The 27,343-nt window shown below is 35.6% G+C and overlaps 2 protein-coding genes across 2 annotated transcripts; one reads left to right on the top strand and one right to left on the bottom strand.

Moving 5' to 3' along the window:
* Nucleotides 1-99: 99 nt before the first annotated feature.
* On the top strand, nucleotides 100-26,293 carry LOC117793337 (MAP kinase-activating death domain protein). The gene is made up of 21 exons (XM_034633640.1): nucleotides 100-222; nucleotides 1,632-2,044; nucleotides 2,219-2,765; nucleotides 4,505-4,866; nucleotides 4,925-5,051; nucleotides 7,631-7,725; nucleotides 8,815-9,913; nucleotides 9,975-10,178; nucleotides 11,528-11,578; nucleotides 12,050-12,413; nucleotides 12,469-12,854; nucleotides 14,034-14,498; nucleotides 14,950-15,066; nucleotides 15,312-15,569; nucleotides 16,480-16,719; nucleotides 16,799-17,071; nucleotides 17,136-17,303; nucleotides 20,702-20,710; nucleotides 24,148-24,220; nucleotides 24,284-24,330; nucleotides 26,079-26,293. The coding sequence occupies exons 1-21, from the start codon at nucleotides 100-102 to the stop codon at nucleotides 26,253-26,255; spliced, it is 5,598 nt and encodes a 1,865-aa protein (XP_034489531.1). The 3' UTR covers nucleotides 26,256-26,293.
* LOC117793334 lies at nucleotides 4,260-5,648 on the bottom strand. Its single transcript, XM_034633635.1, has one exon. The coding sequence runs from the start codon at nucleotides 5,614-5,616 to the stop codon at nucleotides 5,161-5,163; it is 456 nt and encodes a 151-aa protein (XP_034489526.1). The 5' UTR covers nucleotides 5,617-5,648; the 3' UTR covers nucleotides 4,260-5,160.
* Nucleotides 26,294-27,343: the final 1,050 nt, after the last annotated feature.

The following is a 27,343-nucleotide window of genomic DNA, read 5'->3' as shown; positions in this document are numbered from 1 at the left end:
GCTCATAGTCAGACTCGTACTTCATCTATCATTGTTTTTGTGTGCTTACAGCAAGGTCCTGTTCAAGGATAGTGGGAGAGAGCAGAGAGAGTTGGAGAGATGTCGGACCAACAACGTGCCTCGCTATGCCCTCGTCTGGTGGACTACATGGCCATTGTGGGGGCACATACGACCCCGCCGATGCCCAAGGGAATGCAGGGCAACAAGGCTCCTCCAGTGCAGGTGAGTTTTGCAATTGAATACGATAATAATGAGCCTGCTGATGATGATGATGAAGTTGCAACAATATCACAATGAACGATTGTTATGTCTGCCTAAAATCTTGTGATTGTACTAGATGAAAATGTCTCATTGAAAATTTATTATAGAAACTCATCAGTTGTCAATTCATAAGAAACAGCTAACATTCTATTTTCATTTATTTATTCGTCTGATAACTATTTTCATACAAATAAGTAAGAAATCTGCAAAGCAAAATTCTATAATTTATTGATAATAAAGAGACATGTTTTGCTGAAATTATGTATTTGTAAGAATATCTTGATTTGGAATTAAAATTGAACGCAATTATTGAGAAAACAGTTTAAAATTATTAAATAAATGTTAAGAGGAAAAAAATTAATAATAATAATAATAAATAATAATAATATAAATAAATAGAAATTAGAATTATATATTTTAAAAAGTCACTGAAGGTTTTAAATTTCTGATAAACTCCGTAAAACGTTTTTTAATCAAATATTAAACGCATAAATCATATTGGGTAAATTATTTACAGTTGAATCACAATATAATGAACTTATTTTTGCAAGAAATGTTTACTATATCCAGGTTGTTAGTGAAATACAAGGCTGACATTAATGTGGAGACTTATGTTGGCTTTAAATACTGAAAAATTTTCTAAAATTAGGTAGATTACTTTTAATATTGAGCATCTTTTGAGACTTTAATTTAAAAAAAACACAAAATAATACGTAGTAAAAAAATTTTAATTTTCAGTTAGAGCCTTTCAGAAAGTAGCAATTTTTGAGGTTTGAAAAATCAAGATATATTGAAAATAATTTATTTAAAAAATTTTATTTTATTATTTAGTGCTTAATGACATTTAAGGAACACCGACATTTCGAATGGGTGTTTTCAAAAGCAATTTTCTTCAAAAACTCTAGAGATTTGTGGAACACACCTGAATATTTCTTAAACCGAATAGAAAAAAGAAAATAGTTAAATTTATATTATTTATTAAAGTATTCAAAAAGAAAACAAATTGCTATACGAATTTTAAGATACTAATTTTTTTTCTATTAAAAAATAAATAAATATTACTTATTTGTGGAGCCGAGTAGAAAAATAATGAAAATAGTTAAATTTACATTTTTAAATTGTTGAATAACTCTTATTCTTAATTTTTATAAAAAAGTTGTATAATACATTTTTGAAATATGAAATATTAAATTTATTTGTTTATTTCCTTGCGATATTTAAATTATATTTTTTTTGTGGAACACATCTGATAATTTCAAGAAATCGATGTTTTTCATGAAAATCAAACGATTTACAAGTGATTACACAAAACTCAATGATCCTGTGATTGTTTTCTTATATTACGAATAATATTTTCCAACCGATTAAAGGTACCCGATTTGTTGCGTCGTTATCCACCATCGGATCATGCGGATTTTCCGCTACCGCTGGACATGGTATACTTTTGTCAGCCGGAGGGTTGCACCAGCGTGGGACCACGACGCACTGGCTCCGCCATTAGGGACATGACGTCCTTTGTTTTTGCGCTGACGGACAAGGATTCCGGGAAGACACGCTACGGCATTTGTGTGAATTTCTACAGACCCATTGAGCGGCCCAGTTCGGCGACGGCCAGCGGTGCAGCGGGCACGGAACGTGCTGGTTATGCCGGCAATGGTGCGCATGGTGGACATGGTGCGGGCGGTGGTGCCGGCGGTGGTGCGAGGGGACGACGCTCGTCGGCATTTCGGCGGGAATCATGGCGCAAGAGCATGGAACGTAGCTCCGATTCGGCATTTAGCAGGCAAGTTTTGTTTTGTGCAAACGCAAACAATGACAACAACAATGACAACAACAAGCAGAACAACAATACCACATTGAGTTTTTTTTTGGGCTCATCGCTTTTGGCTTTTTTGTCTAACCGGACTTTTATATAACCACCTTTCCATAATAGTTACGGCCTCTTAACTACTTCTAGCGACTACAGAAGTAACGTCGCGCCCAGCGATTCGGATCGTGAACTGACATCGCGTCGCGACTCCGATCAACAGCGTCTCCATTCGCATCATCAGCAGCAGCAGCAACAGCAGCAACAGCAACAGCATCAGCAACAAGGTCAGCATCAAGGTCAGCCGGTGCCCAAATTGGGCTTAATGGCACCATCGGCTGATTCGGAATCCGGCGGAAGTCATTCGCCGTCACCACGCGCCTCCCGGAAGCGCACAAAGCTGCGCAATCAATCGTTAACCTCTCTGTGCATTATATCGCATCATCCGTTCTTTACCACCTTCCGGGAGTGTCTGTTCATATTGAAGAAACTGATCGATGCCTGCAATGAGTCGTCATCGCCGAAACGGGTCGGAGCATCGCAGAAAATCAATCGGGATAACGTTTGGACGGTGCTGGCGGGTCATGCCAGTGAGGCGACACCCTCCATTGTGTTGCACGATGTGCGCGAGATCGAGACGTGGATATTACGGCTGCTCTCAACGCCGGTGCCGGTGCCGGGCTCTACGCGTGTCGAGGTAAGTTCGGAGATCTGTGATTGACATCCAAACAGGACGATTAGTCGCAAAAATTTGACAGATTTATCGATTTTTCGTACAAATCGTCAAATATTCAAAAATGATTTATGTGGTTTTTAATTTGTTTATTCTTTTTAATGGATATTATTATTTAATTATTAAACAGCAAAAAGAATCATTCTAAAATTCAAGTTAAAAATTCTGGATTTCATCGTGTATATATTTTTAAGTTTGTTAATCGGAACAAATTGGCAGATTTATCGATTTTTCGTACAAATCGTCACATATTCAAAAATGTTTTATGTGGTTTTTAATTTTTTTATTATATTTTATGGATATTATTGTTCAATTATTAAACAGCAAAAAGAATTATTCTAAAATTCAAGTTAAAAATTCTGGATTTCATCGTGTATATATTTTTAAGTTTGTTAATCGGAACAAATTGGCAGATTTATCGATTTTTCGTACAAATCGTCACATATTCAAAAATGTTTTATGTGGTTTTTAATTATTTTATTATATTTTATGGATATTATTGTTCAATTATTAAACAGCAAAAAGAATTATTCTAAAATTCAAGTTCAAAATTCTGGTTTTCATCGTGTATATATTTTTAAGTTTGTTAATCGGAACAAATTGGCAGATTTATCGATTTTTCGTACAAATCGTCACATATTCAAAAATGATTTATGTGGTTTTTAATTTTTTTATTCTTTTTAATGGATATTATTATTTAATTATTAAACAGCAAAAAGAATCATTCTAAAATTCAAGTTAAAAATTCTGGATTTCATCGTGTATATATTTTTAAGTTTGTTAATCGGAACAAATTGGCAGATTTATCGATTTTTCGTACAAATCGTCACATATTAAAAAATGTTTCATGTGGTTTTTAATTTTTTTTTATTATTTTTTATGGAAATTATTATTCAATTATTAAACAGCAAAAATATTCATTCTAACATTCAATCTTAAAATTCTGGATTTCAAATGTATTTTTTCGAAATTTTAGTCTGATCCTAACAATATTGTCAGAAACAGAACTGTCAAAATTATATAGAATTATTATAGAAAAAAGGACTTACTGTCCTTAAACATAATTTTTGACTAAAACCATAAAATTTTTCAACTCAAAAAGAGGGGACTAGGAATTGATTTTAGAACTATGGTTTCTTGGTGAAAACATCTTAGAACTGACCGTAAATTACGAATAAGGGTTGCAATTTTTTTTTTTTCGAATAAATCGATGCAATATATACACAAAAAAAGAAATCATTCTAAAATTCAAGTTAAATTCTAAGTAAAATTCTGGATTTCATCGTGTTTTTTTTTTTTTAATTTTGTTTTTAGGATATTATTATTGGAAAGGTGGGTTCATGTCATTTATTTATGAAAAACAATTTCGGTCAAATGACCACCAATAAATATTTAACCTTTGAAAAATTTCAAGCCGTTTTTTTTTTAATTTTTAAATGGACCATTATATGTTTTTTCTTCTTATCTTTATTTTCTATAATTTCTAATGCGAGTTTCACACTAAACGATTCCCAATAATTTCCATTTGTCAATCGCTTTTAGCTTTTATAAGGAAACGAAAAAACCTTAAGTAAGTTGAAAGATAAAAGGGATTGACAAATAGAAATCAGTGATTTTCCCACTTGCAGTTCAAGTTTAAAGCTTATTCCAGAGTTGAGACAACACGCACTTTATGAATAATTATATTTTTTTTTTGCCCGCAGGTGGAGGTGCTGTCGCCCACTGTGCATGAACCTTTGCTATTCGCATTGCCGGATCATACGAGATTCTCGTTGGTTGATTTCCCACTGCATTTGCCGTTGGAGCTGCTTGGCGTTGAGACATGTCTGAAGGTCTGGACATTGATAATACTGGAGAATAAGGTGCTATTTCAGTCGCGTGATTATAATGCATTATCCATGTCGGTAATGGCATTTGTCACAATGCTCTATCCATTGGAGTACATGTTCCCAGTGATACCATTGTTACCCACATGCCTCAGCTGTGCTGAGCAGCTACTGTTGGCTCCCACGCCCTTTGTCATCGGTGTGCCCGCCTCCTTTCTCATCTACAAAAAGAACTTTAGGTAAGCTAGTGCCAAAATCCCTTGCCCCATTTCTCCATTTTAAGCATTTGTCCTGTAGGTTGCCCGATGACATTTGGGTGGTGGATTTGGATTCGACAAAACTGACACCGCCCACAGGTGGTTACGATGAGATCCCTCCATTACCCGAACCGGAGGGTACCATACTGAAGAATCATTTAAAGCAGGTAAGTCGATCAACAGTTTAGGAAATTCATGCACTTTGAATTGATTCGAAGAAAACCTTATCCATATGGCTGGTTGTCAAATACCCTGCAGTTTTGTAGGGCTTTTTTTCTAAAACGTCTGTTTGAGCGTCTCTCGACAGGCGTATATCAATTTGCAAGCCTTATCGTAGAGTTCCACATCAAGTTGCTTAATGGAATGTTCACTGTGCAAAAATCTCTCAAACTTGTCGTACTCGTTACGCATTTTAAAGACAATGTCGGGTAGCATACCCTGTACTTTTTGTACCACTCGCTTCTGTATCTTAATGCGATAATCCTTGGCGCCTTCGCGTTTGAAACGCTCCAAGCGAATCAGTTCCATGTCACGTTCCTGCTCATAATGAAGCTTCTGTTGCAATAGATGCTCCATTACGGAGGTATACACGACCAGTTGATCAAGTCGTGGATCCATCGTGCTGGACACTCTCTGCAGACGTTCTGTATTCTTCAGAGATTCCTTCCATCTCCTGTATCCTGCAGGACATGCTGAATTTGTTAGCGATCTGTCCAATTCTGGCATAAACATTTTTGAACTATATTTTTTTTTTTTTATTTATGTGTTTAGATCTTTTTTTGTGGGTTTCTTTGGGTTAAAAATAAAAATAAATAAAAATCGGAAAACGATTTTCCAATAAAAAATCAAAATCAAACCAATTCCAAACTAAAATACATAATAACAATGCGTACAATTATAAAATGCAAACTGACAAATGAAATAAACGACACTTAAGTCGGAGAGTCGGAAAATAAGGAATATAAAATATTCCAAAGAGTGCAAAAGTTTCGATAGCGTGTAATATTTGTTATTTAACCAATCATATGGATAAGCATGTTTTTTATATCAAAATTTTGCAGACTAATCAATATATATGTAAACTGCAACGATTTCATTTCATACAGCAACTTGATATACAAATTTATTGTATTCCTATTCGATTCATATATTAATATAATATCATATGTGTATATGTCATATCATATATATATACTATTTATAAGTGTATATCTTGATATGGTTAATGCTTTTCAACTCAACGTCGTGGTCGTCTAAATATCTCAAGATATGTGACTTTTTCAATTGATATCGTTATCAGAATAGATTAAAGAGGTCACATATCGTTGATTTAACGGTCTGTACCGTTGATAAATATGATTTTTGTTAATTCTTTAAACAACTTTGTGTGATTGTGCTATATATATAATGTTAAGTATAAGACATGTGTCCCCAAAAAAAGCATCCCATCATTTTACTATTCATATATGTTTTGGATTTTTGTCAATACCTTATTCTTTTTTTTCTGCCTCTTTTCATTCCATTTTCTTGAGCTATCTCTCTATCGATCTTTATCTATCTATATCTATCTCTCTGCCTTTGCCTTTTACTACAACTCTACTTTTAACATTCATGCATTATCTCTATTTAAACGATTTTATTAAACTCGATCACAACAACAATAACAACTACTACTACAACAACTACAACAACAATCCTCTACTACAACAACAACAACCGCAGGCTATGCTACTTATGGATGAAGCTGGACTTGGTGTAAATATCGTTCATAAATCTTCAAATACAAATTTTTCGTTTATCGTTTTCAAAGATTTCCCTGTTTTTTTTTTTTTTTTTTTTGGTTCTTTAGTTGAAACGTTTTGTACATACTAGAACTACAATACTAAATACTAATGCTAGTGTGGAGTGCAGATAATACCCGAAACATAACTTAATATCGCATGCATACAGTCATACCTTCTATATATATTTATCTACATGTATATGTACACACAATCTCTTAACTACAAATATAACCCGAAATAAGTTTAGCTATTTCTGAATTTCTTCTTCTTTGGCCTCTAATTGCTAATTGGAACGATTGAACTTGAACTTTTCGATAAGTTTTGACAGTCATTTAAACGATAGGCAGTTTATATATGTGTTAAAGTTACTGTTAAACTTGTCCTGAACATGAGAAAGTCTCAAAAATTAAATATTCTTGATTTTTGTGCCTCTCTCTCTCTCTATTGATTGACATATAATCTTCTGTCTCTCTCTATCTATAGATATACATATCTTTATATATCTATAAAGTGATCTACCTCTATCTTCCTCCTTTCTCCAATTGATCTTCGAGATCTTTATCCTTATTCTCTTTCAAGAGCTCTACCTATCAAGTTAAGCAGTTACAAGCTTTTGCTTCACTATCTCTCTCTCTCTCTCTCTCTCTCTCTCGTTATTTGTTATGCTCTCGCGGGTGTTCTTTTTAGTAATCCGTCTACTAATCTTCCGTTTGCATGCCTTGTCGGTGTTATCTCCTGTGTGTATATATACTTTAGAGTTATGAAAAAATTCCCCCAGGTTTCCTTCCCTATAACTAGCCAATCGACCCCACTGTTTCTTACTTCCTCCCCCTCTCTCTCTCGCTCTCCCTCTCTTACTCTCTGTCTGTCTGTATCTCATAGTTAGCCATGTTGAAGTTGCAGCTTAGTTGTGTTCCTCAGTCTGCCTCTTATTAAATCTTTAACTTTTAACTCACATACAGGCATTAACCTCGATGACGGCCTCCAATCAGGCCGTATCCTCTCAGCAACTGTTACCCTCGGTGCGGGACAGTCTCCAGGAGCCGCCATTATTGGGGTAAGTCTTTCTCAAAACCAGACTTGCAGTTTATGAACTTGGTACACTCAGAAAAAAAATGTCATCCTACAATTAGGTACGACCGTACATGAATTTATACCATTTCGATCTTAAAATTTGGAGATTATTGTGTACTAAAAATCTTGAATTAAGTGTGAATCCATCTTAAATGTAGATTTCTTACTTGCCATTTCTATTGCTGGTTACTTAAAATCTTGAATTAAGTATGAATCCATCTTAAATGTAGATTTCTGACTTGCCATTTCTATGGCAGCTGCTCGAAATAGTAATCCAATTTCAACAAAAACTAGTCAGAATATATCAGACCATGGCAAATATATATTACGTGACTCTCGTTAAGATACCTCCAGAAACAACTGAGTTATTTGTACTAAAACAGTTTTTATCAGATTGAAAGTAAGTTTAAAATGGGCACGTTTCTTACTAAAACCAAGAACATTTTGGCATATTTATTTTTCATTGTCGTACCTTAGAATTCTCAACTGGTTCTAGCGACTCAAATAATCTTGCTGATAAAATCAGCACCTATTTCAAAAGTTCGCTACCCAACAAAATATACAATTATTAAATGGCATTTCATTTTGATATTTTGGTTAATTTTAGTATACATATTAGTGTATGCTTAAAGATTAAAATTAATTAATTATGACAATGTTTTGTGCTAGAAACAAGTTCATTTTGGATTTATTTCAAGAATTTTGTGTGCTGAAATAAGAATGTTTTGAATTTTTACAGATTTGAATTCAACTCAAAACGTACTTAATGTAACCTTAAAAAATCACATTTTAAGATTTGCGTACTTGCGAAAACCGAACTTGAAATATGTTTTTTGTTCTCAATTTTAAAAACTCCGAGCTTAGACAGCTTTTGAGATCGTTTGTACTTGGAAATCGCCTGTTTAAGTATGAGAAATCTTGATTATTTTTCTGAGTGTACTGTTTAAAAAACACATACTTCAAAACTGCCGTATTATATAGGTGCAATCAAAAGAAAATTGTATTCAGTGCTTCGTTAAGTTATCAAATCTTCGGCTTTCCTTCTTTTTTCCCCGAATTTTCCTGCTTTTAGTGTGTCCCAAGTGCGTCTGCCCTTGCAAACGCCTCCGCACTCAGCGCAGGCAAGTCAAAGGAACTCAGTGTCCGCGCAGGGAGCATTGATGTCTCGTCAGCCAAGTCCAATGAATTCTCCGGCTCTCAATCCATTTGTGTACGGCACAGACGTTGATTCCGTGGATGTGGCCACTCGGGTGGCCATGGTGCGTTTCTTTAATGCACAGAATACGTTGGCCAATTTTGCGGAGCACACGAGGACATTGCGTCTGTATCCGCGACCTGTGGTCGCCTTTCAAATAAATAGTTTCCTGCGATCGCGTCCCCGTGCCTCCAGTTTCCTCAATCAGTTTGCACGAACGCAAGCGGTGGAGTTCCTTGCCGAATGGTCGCTGACACCCACAAATGTTGCCTTTCTGCGCGTACAGACGGGCGTCATGGATCCCATGCAGGTGGGCGATAAGCCCAAATGGTTTGCCCACTCCCTCACTCCCATACGGTTTTCGGTGTGGGACGATGGTAGTTCCCTCAATGGAGCCTTGCGTTCCCTCAAACAGCTCGAGTGCCAGCCGACGGATGAAAGTGGCTCGGATTCGGAGGGCGGCGATAGCAGTAGCTCTTCGTATAGTTCCCTCAGTGACTTTGTCTCGGAGATGGCTTCGTCGGATTTGTCGCCCAGTTTGCATGATGTTTTCGGCTCATACAATCGACCACATGTGGTACCACAGACACTGTCCTCCAATTTGGATCCAGCGCTGGTTTATCATCCACCCAGTAAGCTGCAATATCCCGAGGGTATAGCCGGTCCGGCGACCCACAAAGAGGATGAGGAACGTGCGGATTCACCGGTTTCTTCATCATCTAGTCGCTCGGATCTGAGCTCACCCAGTTTTAATCGCGACTCTGAGTTTGATTTCCAGCCCAAGTCGGGCCAACCGTCGTCACAGGCGGCCTTTGAGTTGGCCACACCCTTGGCCATGCGCCTGGAGGCGACTATAAAAATGGTCAGTCTGGAGGCGGAGTCGGATACAACTTCAACGGTCACTGGAAAGAGCATAGCCAGCAATAAGCTACAGCGTAATACCAGTGACCTGGAGCGACCTGAGAAAAAGATACCGGTAAGTCTGGCAACCACTTAAACTTTAACTCGTTTATATAGCTAAAATGTTGACTTTGTAGCCTCCGCTTACGCCTCCCGTCAAGCAGCCGAGTGTGACCAACATATTGGCCCGCACCGGCAGCTCCGGCTCCAGCTCGAGCAGTCCCGGTCGCCAGAGCTCGCAGAGTTCACTTTTCGAGAACTTTGCCTCGCATGCCAAGGAGCTGGTGCGTGAAACGACGCGACAGAGCAGTCAGGAGGGACTGCTTGCCCATGTGGACAAGGTGAGTGCTGATCTTGTCTAGAATAATATAATTACTAAGTGCATCCATTGTCGGAATCAATGTATATGTGCTGTTGTGCCTCTCTGTTGTGCATACACGTATTTACTAATATTCTTGCAGAGGAATTTACTCAAATATTAAATATTTCTCTATATACTATATACAATTATAAAAATAAGTGATGTTTTTCAAGACTAACTTGATAAAGACAAGGTTCTTAGTGACCTACGTTGGGCGCCAAATTTGAATTAAGCTATTTTCCTTATCTATTCAAGATATTTTTTTTTTACTTCAAAACATATTTTAAGTAAAACGCATTGGTAGGCTTCTAATTTACTCAAATATTTGTAGAATTATCTCTCATTTAATATTTCTCTATATACTATATACAATTATAAAAATAACTGATGTTTTTCAAGACTAACTTGATAAAGACAAGGTTCTTAGTGACCTACGTTGGGCGCCAAATTTGAATTAAGCTATTTTCCATGTCTATTCAAGATATTTTTTTTACTTCTAAACATATTTTAAGTAAAACTCATTGGTAGGTTTCTAATTTACTCAAATATTTGTAGAATTATCTCTCATTAAATATTTCTCTATATACTATATGCAATTATAAAAATAACTGATGTTTTTCAAGACTAACTTGATAAAGACAAGGTTCTTAGTGACCTACGTTGGGCGCCAAATTTGAATTAATCTATTTTCCATATCTATTCAAGATATTTTTTTTACTTCTAAACATATTTTAAGTAAAACTCATTGGAAGGCTTCTAATTTACTCAAATATTTGTAGAATTATCTCTCATTAAATATTTCTCTATATACTATATACAATTAAAAAAATAACTGATGTTTTTCAAGACTTCTAACTTAGGCTTCTAATTTACTCAAATATTTGTAGAATTATCTCTCATTAAATATTTCTCTATATACTATATGCAATTATTAAAATAACTGATGTTTTTCAAGACTAACTTGATAAATACAAGGTTCTTAGTGACCTACGTTGGGCGCCAAATTTAAATTAATCTATTTTCCATATCTATTCAAGATATTTTTTTACTTCTAAACATATTTTAAGTAAAACTCATTGGTAGGCTTCTAATACATTAGTATAAACTAATGTCAGTTCAAAATTTCTGTCAACTATACTATTTAAACAGATTTAGCTTGACTTCATCTGCAAGTTTATTAAAAACTTCGGTCATCCGAAATTAACTGTTCTCTTTTTTTTTTTTTTTGGGTAACCAAATGAACCAAATTGTAACGAATAACATTGAATTAAAAACTGCACGTTCTATGTGTCTATTATTTATAAACAATGTATGTATAACTAAGTATAGCATGCACTGGACGAAGATCTAGATGACAAAATGCGTCACACCTTTGAAAAGGTTGGTACTCAGCCACACACTCACACTATCACCATTCACAGACACTCTTAACACCTTTTCCAACACTCACATAAAATATACAATGCGACGAGTACATTTGTGAGCATTAGCTTCATTGACTTAGTAACATTTTGGGAGATTTTTATCCACGCTTTAAGCATTACACTTAATGGAGTTTAAGGTCTGGAATACTTCCAAAACCGATTTTAAATTTTATTTTAACTGCATTATTTTGTCAAGTTTGTATACAGCTCCAAAATGGAAATGCCATGCATTTAATCAAGTCATTACTTCCATAGATGGCGTGTTCATGTAGATCATGGTAGTTTCAAGATCGTATTCAATCTTAAGTAGTTTAGTACCTTAGTTGAGCACATCCTGCATACTGCGCTGTTGTCTGACGTAGTGCTATGATAATATTGCGTTAATTGATTGAGAATTGTGACTTATCTATGGGAATTTTCTCAACAGTTTACGCTGCATGCGAAGAAGGCAGCTGGTGAGGCCTCCAAGCAAGCGTTGGAGGTGTCCAAGCAGGCGGCTGGTGTTAGTAAGAATACCTTTGAGGATCTGACGTATGTGGGTAAATCCACGCTGGGCGATTTGACAAAGACAGCCAAGGAGGCTGCCACGAAGAAGGGCATCATTAAGATTGAGGAGCATGGTCCGGGTGCTGTGGGTAATCCCTCGGCCGTTTCCAATTCCCAAGTTGCTACACAAAAGCAGGTGCAACAAAGTGCTGGTGGCAACAATTTCTTTAGCTCTATTGGCACCGATTTCAATGGCTTGGCTTCATCCACAACGACCATGTTCTCGGGCATGTTTGGTGGCAAGAGTAAGTGCTGATCCTAAAGAAAATTAGTTTAAATAATACTTTGCACTTTTTGCAGAGAGCCAACAAAAGCAGACGACGGTACAGCATAAGTCCGCCAATATGGGCGCAGGAAAAAACAAGTCTGGCATCAATTTCGATCCTTTCCCCAGTCGCAAGGGACTTGTGGAACGCACTCCGCTTATCAAGCATTCGGGACCACGAAACACCCAAGAGGAATTGACACGTCAACAGAATCAGGAACGTTCCCATAGTAATGCTGAAAACCAGGCCTTCCTCAAGGATGTCACCAATCAGGTTCTCGCTGGTGAGGGTGTCGGTTGGCTCAAGCTCAATCGCTTCAAGAAACTCATGGAGGATGAATCCTATCGCACTCTGGTGCTGAGCAAGCTCAATAAGACGCTGGACAAGAAAATAGCACCCGATGATCATATCGATGATGTGGTAAGTGGTAACTCTTTCTCATACATTTGTGACGTAATGTGTAATGCTTTTATGTAGGCGTGCAGTGTCCGTCTATATACAGGGTGGCCCACGAAAAAGTTGCGTTTTAAAAGGACTATAAAAAAAACGGGTGTATATTTTCTTCAAATATTTTTATACCCGTTACTTAAAAAATAAGTAAGAGGGTATATTGTGTTCGTTGGAATGTATGTAACAGGGAGAAGGAGGCATCTCCGACGCTATAAAGTATATATATTTTTAATCAGCATCAATAGCCGAGTCGATATAGCCATGTGTGTCTGTCCGTCTGTCCGTCCGTCCGTCCGTCCGTCCGTCCGTATAAACAAAAAAATCTCAGAGACTATAAGAGATAGAGATACCAAACTTTCACTCACAGACTTCTATATACCCCACGCAGATCAAGTTTGTTTCAAAATTAATTCAAATTTAAGCCTCGCCGCAAATCGCGAAAAACCACCACACCCACAGTTTTTAAGATAATACGTCTTTTGTGATAATTAACGTTATCTATTAGTATTATCTATTATCCCACTGAATCGCATTAAGATCGGACAAGTAGAACGGCCATTATAGCGAATACAAGTTTTCAGAGCAAAACAAGTATTTTCTTTAAAGTACTTTTATATATATTGAAGTAAGTAACGGGTATCCTATGGTCGGGATCTCGACTATAGCCTTTCCGACTAGTTTTTTTTTTTTTAATAGCCCCAACATTGCGATTTATTTGTGGAAGACCACTTCATTTATATGGAGGCCAATCGACCAATTTCCAATTTTTCAGCACATTTTCGATAGTATGGTCCTCAATGGCCTCAATGGTGACTTTAGTCTCGTGCTTTAGGTCGTCAATCGTCTCTGGATGTTTGGCATATCACTTATCCTTGACGGCACTCCACAAAAAATTGTCCAAAGGGGCAAATTGCATCGCCTTTTCGGCTGATTATTTAATTTTTGAACGTACCACGCAGAAGTTCGACTGTCACATTGGCTGTGTGGCACGTAGCGCCGTCCTGCTGGAACCATATGTAGTCGACGTCATCATCTTCCATTCGGGGAAAGAAAAGTCTTCCAACATGCGTTTTCGAACAAAAACCTTTGTCCTGACTGACTGACTCATTCATTCATTCGTTCATTTTATCTCTTTCTTTTTTAATATAGTGTGTGACCAAGCCTATGTGGAAGGGTATGCTGAAGTGTGTGCAGGCCATTGCAGCTGGTTTGGATGTGACTTTCAGTAATTTTGGACTGGGAGGCATGGCCTCGGTGTTCCAGCTCATGGAAGTGGCTCACACGCACTATTGGACCAAGGAAATAAACGAGGGTAGCGACATTTCATCCAGTTTGCTGTCAAGTCATGCGGCCACTCCGCTGGGTAGTCGTGAGAATTTACGCTCTCCAAGCAGTCCGAATGGTTCGCACTCTGGGCTGGGAAGTGAATGGGCATCCCCTCAGGAGTCCCGCAAGAGCTCAACGCACACAGCGCTGCCACCATCGACGGCAGCGACGCGTCGTCTGTCATCGGCGGACAGTCAGGATGGACAGTCGACGACGGAGATGTTCAAGGATATGTTGTCGCAGAAGAGAAGTGCCTTGAAGAATATGCTCACCTCGTTCGATTCAGATGTAAGTTGGAGCATTGTACTCGCTTAAACTTTTCCCTCCCGTCCAGCATAGTGTAGTCGCATTTCATAGTGTATAATCATAGCTGCCACGCCCATGCCCACGCCCACAAACCATGTCCATGTCCAGTCCATGTCCCATGACCCATGAGCATCATCCATGTTAGTTAATGCCGTGCCCAGAGCTTCTCTTAATATCGTATAACAGTATCGTGCATTGCTATTGTTAATCGTTATCGCTAATCGTAATCGTAATCGTAATCGTAATAATTATTATATATATGTCTATCGTATATATGTAGAATTCGCTTATTAGACATATTTTATATATACCTATAATGTACTTAGTCGCATAACGGGCGCATTATTCAATATTCGACTTAATCGTGTCGCCATCATATATACTATATGTATGAGTATATGTATCGTATATCGTATTGTAATTCAATTCGTAGGCTGCTGGCTCTACGGGCGCGCTCTCCGTGGTCAGTGATCTGCTTCCCGCTGGCAGTCTTAGCGTCCGCATGCCATCCAGCTGCCGTTCCACAGTCTCAGACACCGAATATGAAAATGTAAGTACATATCGATGTCGATCGATAATAACCCCAATGAAATCGTTAATCGTATCGTTACCCCCCTCTCAAACGTAACTCGCAAAAAGTAAACCAAATACAAACCTGATCAACTTGAACTTAGTTTTGTTGTTTAACTCTCTAATCAACACCGATCATGGTACACTTCTCTAGGTTTTCCCCACCCTACTGCCCTGGACCCCAACTTTCGAGACGGAAACCAATTAATTGTGCTTTCCTTGCAGACAACCACATCAAAAGATTCGAAAAAGAGCTCCGGAAATCTTTGGTCCGGCAAATCAACGCTCAGCGCCGGTTTTCGTTATACGGGCGGACATTTAATCAACACATCTTCTTCCCCATCGCCGGACAGTCCGAGGGTGTATCTGTTTGAGGGATTGCTGGGTAAGGATCGTCTCAATCTATGGAATCAAATGCAGTTTTGGGAGGATGCCTTCCTGGATGCCGTCAGCCAGGAGCGTGACATGATCGGCATGGATCAGGTGAGCCAATCTACTTTTAAAATGGGTTCAAAAGGGGAGAAGACTCTTTTTGATATTAGAGATTAAAGAGCTAGGAAATGGAAGATCAGAGATGTATAGTACATACACTAGAGTGGGTCAATTTGTATGGAGTAAGAAAAATGCATAAAACGATGAATTCTAAAAAGAATTGCCCAAGAAACCATGAGTCTAAAATCAATATTGAGCTTCCATTTTTTACAGAGAATTTATATTGGTAATTGTCTGTTAGGTGGAACTTAACTTTAAAACATACAAAAATTAAATACCCAAATAGAGGGCAATTTATGATAAATTTAGAGATAAGAATAAGTTAGCGTTCTCTTTTCAATTGCATTTTACAATTAATGCAAAAAGAACTTTTTTATTGGATCTTCTAAGAAACTTGACAAAAAGGCTTACTTTTCAAATTCAATTTAAAAATAAACTAGCTAGGAAAGCCAACTAATTCTTATCTAAGAATTCATCATAGTTCGCCTCTATCTGGTGATTTTTTTTTATTTATTTTTTTTTTTTTTTTTGGAGGTAAGTTCTACCTAACACACAATTACCCATATAAAAAACACAAATAACTTCTTCGTAAAAAATGGAAGTTCGATATTGATTTTAGACCCTTGGTTTCTTGGGCAATTCTTCTTAGAATTCATGGTAGATTGAAATTTTAACAACCGCTTTGTCGCGATAAATAAACTGACCCACTCTAATATACATATGTATATTTTGAAAAGAAAAGGCTTGATTGTAAATCAGATAACCAAGGCTTCTTTTTAAATTGGAAAAAATCGAGATTAAACGTTTGCATATTAGAGTTAAAAGACCTTTGATTAGGGTAACTCCAAGTCGAGCAGTTTTAGGAGTATTTTATTGAAACTCATCATCCTTTTTTTGGTAGGGTCCCATTGAGATGATGGAGCGCTACAAATCGTTAAGCGATTCGGAGCGTAAGCGTTTAGAGCACGACGAGGATCGTCTGTTGAGTACAATGCTATATAATCTAACCGCCATATTGGTAATGCTGAATGTGACCAAGGATGAAATTCGTCGCAAGATACGACGTCTGCTCGGAAAAAGTCATATAGGACTTGTCTACTCGCAGGAGGTGCACAATGTGGTCGATCAGATTAACAATTTGGTGAGTGGAATGCAAATGGTAGCGTGTTAAAATAATTTCGATGGTAACTGTCTCGATGTTGTGGCACTCTACCTTATAGAATGGCAATGATATCGATCTGAAACCCCTGGGATCACGTCTGTTGCATCGCCAGAGCTTTACGGTACATCAGGGCATCGATGTGAATGGACCGTTGCGTTTTATGGAGGTGCGTGACGATGGTTTGGTTCTACGCTCCGTGGATGGTACGATTGTGGAGCGTTGGTGGTACGAGCGCCTGGTAAATATGACGTATTCTCCAAAGACCAAGCTACTCTGTCTCTGGCGTCGCAATGGCGGACAGACGCAACTACACAAATACTATACCAGAAAGGTGCGACTCAAATTATTTTGGTTTAAAGTGGAATTAAAAAAAAAAAATATATATACCTTTACAGTGCAAGGAGCTATATAATTGTATTAAGGAGGCCATGGAGCGTGGTGGCACGCCCACAAATGTACCCGAATTGGGCGGTGAGTTTCCCGTACAGGATATGAATACGGGCGAGGGAGGTTTACTCCAGGTCTGTCTTGAGGGTGTCGGTTTGTTGTTCTCCAATAGCAAGGTAAGTGTGGTGCTTTCTCTTTCAATCTCTTGATCGAGATCTAAATACAATATACATACATACACACACACTCAAATCTACACACACACACACACACACACACACACATACTCGCCGCTCTCTAAAAATACTCGTTTTGTGTGAAAAAAATAAAATAAAATATAAAACTCTCTGCATCTATAAAAAGCCATAAACATAAGCATCAATCTTAAAAAAAAAATATATACAAATGTAACTCTGGCCCTCAACTCAGTCCAAACCTTGACCTTGACCACCCAACCACAATAACACCCCTTCCCCTCTCTCTGACTGTATCTCTCTTGATCTCCCTTTCTCTCTCTTTCTCTCTCTTGATCAAAATGATGAAGAAGACACTTAAATCCAACATTAATCAAGATAATGAGAAAAAAAAGCTTAAAAATCATGGAAATCTCTCACATAACTACAGACATTCAATTGTTGTATCCTATCTATGTATTGACAATTACATAGAGTTCGTAATGCTCCTGGCAAATTGGTGAGCTACACCAGAGCCAGGATCAAAAGTCCCCAAATGTCCTGTTATAAAAAAATTAACCCAAAAAGACTTAAAGAAAATGTTAAACAAAAAATTTGTTTCCAATGTGCGTCTATAAATCAACTTTAATTTATTTGTTTTCTTTCGGTCTTATTGTTTTTGAGAACATACGACAAAAAGTACAGTAAAAACTTAATATAAAGGAAATATACATACTAAATACTTGTACTCACATTTTTGGGCGCATTTTAATTTATTTATTTTCCTTCAACGACGCCTGTGTTTCGTTTCGTTTCCGTATTGATTTCTATTTTGTTTTCAGTTATTATTTAATTTCCTTTTTTCCTTTTCACTAACGTTTCTTTTGCATTTCGTTTTATTCTCTTGGTTCGTTCGATTTTTGTCGCAATGCAAAGATTTCTTAGCTGATATCTTACGTAATACAAGGACCTTCTCAATATTTTGATTATTATTTCAATGTTTTTTAAAACTGCCATATATTGTGTAGTTCCATGAGAATTTCTTATGATCCACTCAAGCGCCTAGATATATAAATATAACCCAGTTCCCATCTGACTTGTCTCAATTCGAATTGGAAAATCTGCAATGAAAGTCAGAAAAGCATATTTGTTAGCTTCTAAATGAACCTGTAGATGAAATCCATCGGTCGCCATATTGAATAAAAGCTGTAGCGTAATAATACTCCAAAGACCTTAACCGTTCCCCTTCCCACATACTGGCTAAATATATAATATCGTATCTACCGCATATATATACAATAATTTTTTGTTTTTAATCACGTAACCCCACCCAAAGTGAGCTTAACCTCAAAAAAGTTAATGGAAAAGTGACCGACTTGCTCCATTTACTTATTATTTCGATATTCTCTCACTTTTTTTTTGTTGTTTTCTGGCTTTCGTTTTATGTTTGATTTCCACTCGCCTTTCTATATATAATTATTTACATAAGACTTGTGCGATTATAAAAAGCGCAATCGAAACAACCGAATCTTTAATCGATAAAAAATAGATAAGAAAAATAATAACAATAATACAATGAAAATCCATATATCATACCCATATATTGTGCTAGTGAATGTACTGAATGCTATATTCATTATACTCTCTACTTTATTTATTTAACTAACCAACTAAAAAAAAATATATAAAAAACACATTTCTCTTATCATCTTATTATTATAATTACATTTTTATTATTAAATGGGCATTTTCTTTTAATCTCCTCATTAATTTACTTTTTTTTGGACTTGATCAGTTTGATTTCTTATTCAAATCTCCTTAGATCGATAACCCAAGACAATTTTCATCATTGTCATTCTTTTTCCAATTTCTTTCGCTATTTTTGTAATGTGTAAAATTTTTCAATTCATCAAAAAAAAAAAAATATTTAAATATACAAATTAAAAGATAGGATTGCTTTTTCTTAGTCAAAAGCCCCATTCATAAAGAACGAACCAATAATTATAGTTTCCGACTTTTTCAACTAAAAATTTTAAATTGATGACATTTGCATTTTAAGTTATCGATAAATTTCATTATTTTTTACTTTACTCTCTACTTTTTAGTTTTCTTTAAACTGTATATACATGTTAAGAGTACCTTTAAAGATCTGCAGAGCCCTGTCGCCCTGCTCTCTTTCGTATGCTGTCGAGGCTGTTGCAGAAGAGAGCGAGAGAGCGGTCTACGGGTCGATTAGTGTTATCGGGAGAGGGCCCGTGTATTGTTAATCTATTATCGTTTATCGTATATCGTTTACGTTCTATGTCTTCATTCCTTCGATGTCTACCTCATCTAGGCAATCCACAAATGAAATTATGAATAAGTACTGATTAAAGAGAAAAGAAGAAGAAAAGATATGAAAGAAAAATAAAATACAAATGCAAATGCAAATTAATTTTGTGCATAATTCTAAGCTGGTAACTTTTGAGATGGTCCTTGTGTATATTTGCAGATTTCGTTTAGCTCTCTTGTTCTTGTTCTCGTTTTCATTTCCTTTTATTACTTTCTCTTAAATTTTTACTTACTTATTCGGTATATACAAAAATATATATTCTCTATTTTTCCTGTTATTCTACTATCTCTCTCTACTTTTCTCTCTCTCTCGCTCTCTTCTTTCACTTGTCTCTTCTTCTACAAAGTTTGTTCGCTTTTTAACAGCTCAAAAATTGAATTTAATTTAATATTTCTTTATTTTTATATTCTTCAACTTTATCTCATTATGAGTTTTCAACTTTTTCTGTATTTAATAATAAACCACAACAACAACAGCAAAAACAACAAAAAATAACTAAGATTTAGCTGTCCTACCCATTGAAAAAGTTTCCACCGTTACCGTTATCTAACCCCCCTCTAAAAATGTCCCATAACACAAAGAAAAGAATACGACTCTTAACACAACAACAACAACCACATTTCATATCGTTTCTAAACTAAATTCGCTAGAAATTCTACCAAAATTTTTGCAATTGAACAAAAATACAGAAACCACATAAAAATTACTAAAAATACTAAAACCAAAACCAAAAAAAAAAAAAAACCAATTAAAATATAAACCAAAAAGCGTTTTTCAACTTTCTTTTTATCATTTTCTTTGTTGTTTGTTTAATGTTTTTGTCGTACGTGGAACGCTGCACCGTTGCTCTCTCCCATTTGTGGACTCTGATCAAAAAAAAAAAAAATACCGAAAATAAACACGTTCCCTACGAATTCGAAACAAAACGTAATTCCAATGATTGGTCTAAATCTCTGTCAAACTACAAAAAAAAAAATTGAATTGATTCTAAATATGATCTGACCAAACCAAATCAAATCAAATAAAATGAAACCGAAAATATATGTCGTCTGACAAAATACGATAAAAGGATTTCGAGGTATTGAAATGAACAAATTTCTTGTTATATTTGAACTTAAATTTATAAGCAACTATTGTTCTTTAAGCCCTGTTTTCCCCAACATTTGCGTTTCTTTAATCCAAAATACCATTTTACTTCACATTTTACGTTTCCAAACACTTAATTTTTATACAAAAAAAAAAAAAAAAAAAAAAGGCATTCCACAAAAACCAAATTAGTAGTTGATATTTGAATTTGAACAATTGAAACAGCAAATAATATATATACAACAAATTATGTATATTATTTAAAAGCTTTTACGTTTTCGAGATTATTTTTGAAAATGTTGGTTGGATGGTTGGTTTGTTTGTTACATTTGAAACAGAGCCGTTAAACTTGTTGACGTTTTCTACTTAAAAGTTACTTACAAAACTTGCTTATCATTTCAGTGTTTCATTTACATTATCATTTATCCCTTACCGTTTTCGTTATCGTTATCGTTTTCACTCTCATTTATCGATTCTTAGTTATCAATTCGAATTCATTTCGTTTCAATTCCAATACGAATACTGCATATACATAGCGGGCGTTTGGAACGTTTTGGAACTAGTACATAACTATATAGATATATAATAACTATTTTATTTGTAAGCCACTTCTCTTGTGTGTTGTTCAGTTTTCAGTTCTCTCTCTCCCTCACACACACACAAACACACACACAGTTTCTCTCTCTCTCTCTCTCTATATATATATATACATATATATATAAATATATCTGTCTACTACTTTCTACACTAGAAGACAATCAATACTCAAAAATACACAGTTTGGGGGCTTTTGAAACCAGTATTTTTGGTTTTGTTTTCGAGCATGGCTCGTTTGACTGCAACTTTATCGATAACGATAACAGCCATAATAATGATAACGATTACTTCAATGGATTCACACATTGTACAGCACGATATACGTAGGGTCTGAAGAATGATGATATCGTCGCATGTTCCAACTGGTTGACAATTGCCCCCCTCCACACACACTTTCCCACTGACTCTCTCTTTCTCTCTCTCTCTCTCTTACACACACACATACATACACCGAATAGTAAATAATTTCCAAGTTTTGCTTTTGATTTGGCACAAGTTAAAGAGCAAGTTCTTTGAATGTTAAATACGCCCACAAAATACACACAGCTAAAAACAGCCTCAAAAACTATATACAGATCTGTTCACAATTTATATATATATTACAAAAAAAATAAAACAAAACATATAGTTACTATATATAGTTTGTAGCCTGTAGACCGTAGCATAAGCATTGTTCTGTCGCCCAAATTAGTTGGGTCGAACATCGATCAAATTAGATAAACCAGGATTAGCTAAAAGCAGCTCTCAAAAAAAAAAAACAAGTTGAAATTCGGCTTGTCGGATTAATCCAATGATTGTTTGCCCTTGACAATACATCAAGAATTAATAATAATTCTTGAGAATGCAAAAAATCATTAACACAAATTTTATAATATTTATAATTTTTGCTTGTGTAGATTTAATTTTGTATAGCAAAAGTTCTAAAAACGCAAAATTGTAGTTGTAGCTCAATAAAAAAACTCCTGAGAGAGTATGCAAAAAATTTCTAAATTTAAAATTCGATAAACGAAAAATAAACCAAAAATAATTATTAAAGTAAATTTAAGCGCTTAGTTATTCTCTATCTCTATCTTTCTATCTCTGACTGTCTCTTGCTGTCTCTTTACTCTCTCTCTCCGTCTCTGTCTTTTTCTCATTCTGCGTTAGACATTTCCATTTCGTTTCTAATCTGAACTTTTAACATTAGTTTTATCTTTTGGAGAACATAAAAGTAGTATTTTTTACAAAAAAATGTGTTGATGCTAATTCTAAAACTCTCCCTCGCTCTCATTCTGAACCGCAAGCTCCAATCGAAAAATATAAAAAAAAAAAAATTTATAGAACCTTCTGTGATAGAGAAAGCATGCTGTTACTGTTACCAACACCGTGTGTGTGCCGCCTGAAACAAATACACCGTACACAGACACCAAAAAAAAAAAAAAAAAAAAAAAAATAATCCAAATCGATTTCATAAAGCGCTGTTAAATGCTGCTTTGGCGCATTTCCCGTCACATATCATGCTGTCTCCTTCTATCTCTCGCTCTATTGCCATATAGCACCACCAAACCGCTAAGCTATCCTATATCCAAAGCCTTTAACCAAGAACCACAATCACACTCCTTTTGGGGTTCTCTTACCTTTTACTATCAAATCCAATATATTCTTTACTATACACACACACACAAAAACAGAGACACACACACACACACATACAGCCTTTGAGTACAATGCATAGTTGTTTTTGTATTAGTGCTAAATTGAATTCAGAGTTCTTTCAATTTGAATAGTTCTCCTCCCAACAAAACCAAAAACGCCTCTTTGTATCCAATCCAAGCAAAATATTGAACGACCATCTCACAAGTGCTAATTAGAAAAATCTAAAAAAAATAAAAAAATATATACAAGAAACTGAGCAATTTATATATATTGTTAACCCAAAAAAAAAAAGAAAGAAAAATTTCTTAATATATTTAAAAAAAAAAAAAAAAACTGTCAACCAAACCAATTAAAAAAAAAAAAGAGTTGATTTTAATTTAGCTGCATTCTCCAAATGTTTCATTTTCCATTTGTTTGTTTCAATTTCATTTAGTTGCGTATATTCAAAAATAAGAGTTACCATTTCATATTTAGTTTTTTCTTTTATTATCATTCTATTATTTTTTGTTTATCTCTTGCCCTTATATGACAATATATCTTCTTATTAGTGCTGACCACTTGCTAATGATTTAAATGCCTCTTTTTGTATATATTGCTGTAACTGTTGTTAGCTCGCTGCTACGGCACTCAAAGCTGAACTGAGCTGAGCTGAGCTAATCACCTTTTTGCCTTGCATGCCTGCTTTTGCCTGTCTTTCGCCTGCCTGCGCTTGCGTAGCATTTAGCTTTCTGTTCGCCTTGTTGCATTTGAGTTTTCTGTTTCAATTTCGTTGTTTCGTTCGTGACGCTAGTTCCACCCCACACACACACACAAACAAACACACACACACACAGAGTCTCACACATGCATACTGATACGCAAACACTCAACAAAATGAAATGAAACAAAATGAAAAATTAATTACAATTTATATTATTTATCACATTCATAAGTAAATACATATATATAAAATATATATATATATATATATGCATATTAAGTATTATCTTAACGTATTACGTACTATCCAAAATATTTCTGTGTACAGTTTTCATAATTTGTTTTTATCTCTTTGGCGTTTTTCATTTGCATTTACGTTACGTTCCGTTTTGCCGTACCGATAGTGACGGAAACCCAATCAGAGATATATTCAACTGGAATCCAGCCCAGCTAATAATCACATATATCATTATTTTTTTTGGATACAAATAATTTCAGTTCTTTGTGCGTTTGGATCACATACGCAAATGTTTTACACAAAAGGGCGGCATTTTCGTATTGGAGGAGTACAGTAAGTACAGTACAAACATGCGTTTCAATTCCAAAACGTTTCTCTCACTTGTTTGCTTTACAGATCCCAAGACGCGCAATCTGGTACAGCGTAAATATCAGTCAAGCATGGTAAGTTTTCCACACACACACACACACACAAACACAAACACACCCACATACATACATATACAACTCCCTCTTCAGTCTCAAAACTCGCACCACTGCACCACAGCACTATCTATATTATTTCTCACACATTTGGAATCAACACTTGTTTGATTAAATATCTTAAATCCTTAGCACTGATTCACTTCATACATGTGCACATTATATTTATGTCTCAGGGACCGTAAAATAAAAAATTACGACATTACTATTTTTTTTTTCAAATTTTATTGTAGCGCTTAAATAATAATAATTAATTTGAATCTTGGTTTACGGAATAAATGTTATTTATATTTAAAAATTACGGAATAAGTGATTTTTTTGGAATTTAAAATTAAATTTGACGTATCTTTTAAATACGAATTGAAAAAAAATCAGGGACCGTAAATAATGATTATTTTATTTTTTTTTTATAAAAAAAAATCACTCACTTCTAATGGACGTAGAAAAAAACTAATTGCACCAAAATCTTTAGTTTTGTACAATCTCTGCATTTATCGCAAGATCTTTAAAATTCTGATTTTTACGATTTTCTTCAACAGTAATAATTATTTTTTATTAGAAAAATAAAACTCAAAAATAATGATTATTTTTGATCAAAAACATACAACTCAAAAAAATATGTGTGATACAAAAAAAATTAATCTCAACAACAGTTGATGACTTCTGTGTTAAGCTTTTCACCGATATGATTAGATATTTTTGATCTATGGCTTAATACCTTTTATCACATGTCCTTCAAGGACGAATTTTAAGCAGTCATAAACTACTGTTGAGTTTTATTTTGAGCGAAAAAAAATAAAAATCATTTTTAATCATTTTTTTTTTAGTTTTATTTTTTTGATAAAAAATAATCATTATTGTTGAGTTTTATTTTTTTTGATCAAAAATAATCATTACTTTTGTGTTTTATTCTTTTGATCAAAAATAATTATTATTGCTGAAGAAAATCGTAAAAATCATTATATAATCATTAAAGAGAGATTTTTAAAATAAAACTTATAATGATTACGGTTCCTGAAAAAAATCATTATTTTGTAATTTTTAAATACAAATTAAAATGGCATTATATTATACAAATAATTTTACGTGGTTTTCCATAGACAATAGGAAATTTTGATGTAGTCCATGGTTTTTGTAGCATATTACATTTACATTGAATTTATTTTTAGTTATTATAGTTTAATTTTACTTTTAAAACTGTTATTTCCGGTCCCTGGTATGTCTGTATATATAATAATGCTGGACATATGTATTAAGTTAGCACCACAAAACTCTGTATATACATAATGATAATAATATATACATATACATTTATATATACATATAGTAAACATATATCAATATGTTTGATTTGCTTTACCTTTTTCTATTCGTTTCGTTTCGTTCTTTGCTGCCACTTTCGTTTGTTACCTTGTCAACATTTTCTATGTATACGACAATAACAACAACTACTACTACAACAACAACTAACAACAATAATAACATGCCTGCCACAACAACCACCACAACAACAACAACAACAACAACCAATCAATCCATCATCATGAACCACCAACTAACACCAACATTAACAACAACAACAACAACCACAAATCACAATCACCACATCAATCACTGCATCAATCAATTAATCGATCAATCGCTCAATCGATCGATCATTGAAACACCTTGAATGTGAAACATTGAAACGTGAAATTGAAACACACAAGGCCGCTGAAATTGTATTGAGTTTTCATCGAGTGACGTCCGTGCAATTTGCCTACATTTGTCATCTGAACGGCAAGCAGCAGCAGCGGAACGCTGGCAATGAAACAGCCATGGAACATTTGGCAATGGAACAGGGCGCCGCCAATATTTCCACTGTTTCCAATGCAAATGTGCAATAATTAAATTTGAGAAAGTTACAATTATTTTTGCTGTAAATAAAATTGACAACAAAAGTTTTCGTTTATTTTTTTCAAGTATGTGTGAGTGTGAGTGAGAGTGTGTGTGTATGAAGAACAAGCACAACATGCACAGCAACAACAAGCACAACAACAACAAGTTGTAAAAACAAAACATAAATACATATATATATATGTTTAAATTTGTTGTATTTATTTTTGTGTTTCATTCCATTGTTCCACTGCATGCATTTTGTTGTTTACTTTGTTTGTTTGTACGTTTGCTCATTAGTTTTGTTACTCGTTGTGATATTCAATACACCAACAATTCACCAAACAAAAGAAACCAACACAAGCAACAACATTATGCCCAGTCCCAATTCCACACCCAATTCGACCCAAGTCACAGTCACCGTCACCGTCACAGTCACAGTCACAGTCACAGTGTTCATCTATTTGCCACACTAACCAAATTGCAATTTGGTGTGCAGTCGGATCAGATCTGTTACTCGGTGCTGTGCGTCTTCAGCTATGTCGCCGCTGGACAGGATCAGAAGAAGAATCCGGTGGTGATAACGCCACAGATACAGGACATACATGCACAGCAGAAGCAAAAGCATCAGCAGAAGGGAGCTGCAACAACAGCAGCAGCGACAACAACAACAGCAACAACAGCAGCAACAACAACAAAATCTACAGCAGCTGCCACACGCGGTGGCAAGCATGCAGCAACAGGTGTTGCCGGTGGTACGGCTGCTGCTGCTGCTGGTACCATCACCATACGCCACACGTTGCCCATGCAAAAGCCCACCATTACCATGTCCACGGTGCAGCCGCAGACCAAGTTGCCGCCGTCCAACACCGCTGCAACAGTTGCAGCACCCACACCCGTACCGACGCCGGTACAGCTGCCACAGCTGCCACCGCGTGTACCCTCGCAGCCATCGACAGAAAGTCTGGTCAGCATCAGTTCACCGCCGCCCAAGCAACGTGTGGCTGCACCACCGGGTCCACCGCCGGCGATACCACCACGCACTGGGGCCATAGCACGCAGCGGTTCCGTGCAGGTGCAACTGCCACCGACGACGCGT

This window comes from Drosophila innubila, chromosome X (assembly GCF_004354385.1).
Source record: "Drosophila innubila isolate TH190305 chromosome X, UK_Dinn_1.0, whole genome shotgun sequence".
In the NCBI taxonomy this organism is placed as follows: domain Eukaryota; kingdom Metazoa; phylum Arthropoda; class Insecta; order Diptera; family Drosophilidae; genus Drosophila; species Drosophila innubila.
The sequence above is the reverse complement of the archived record's forward strand: the minus strand, read 5'-3'. Positions and strand labels throughout refer to the sequence as shown.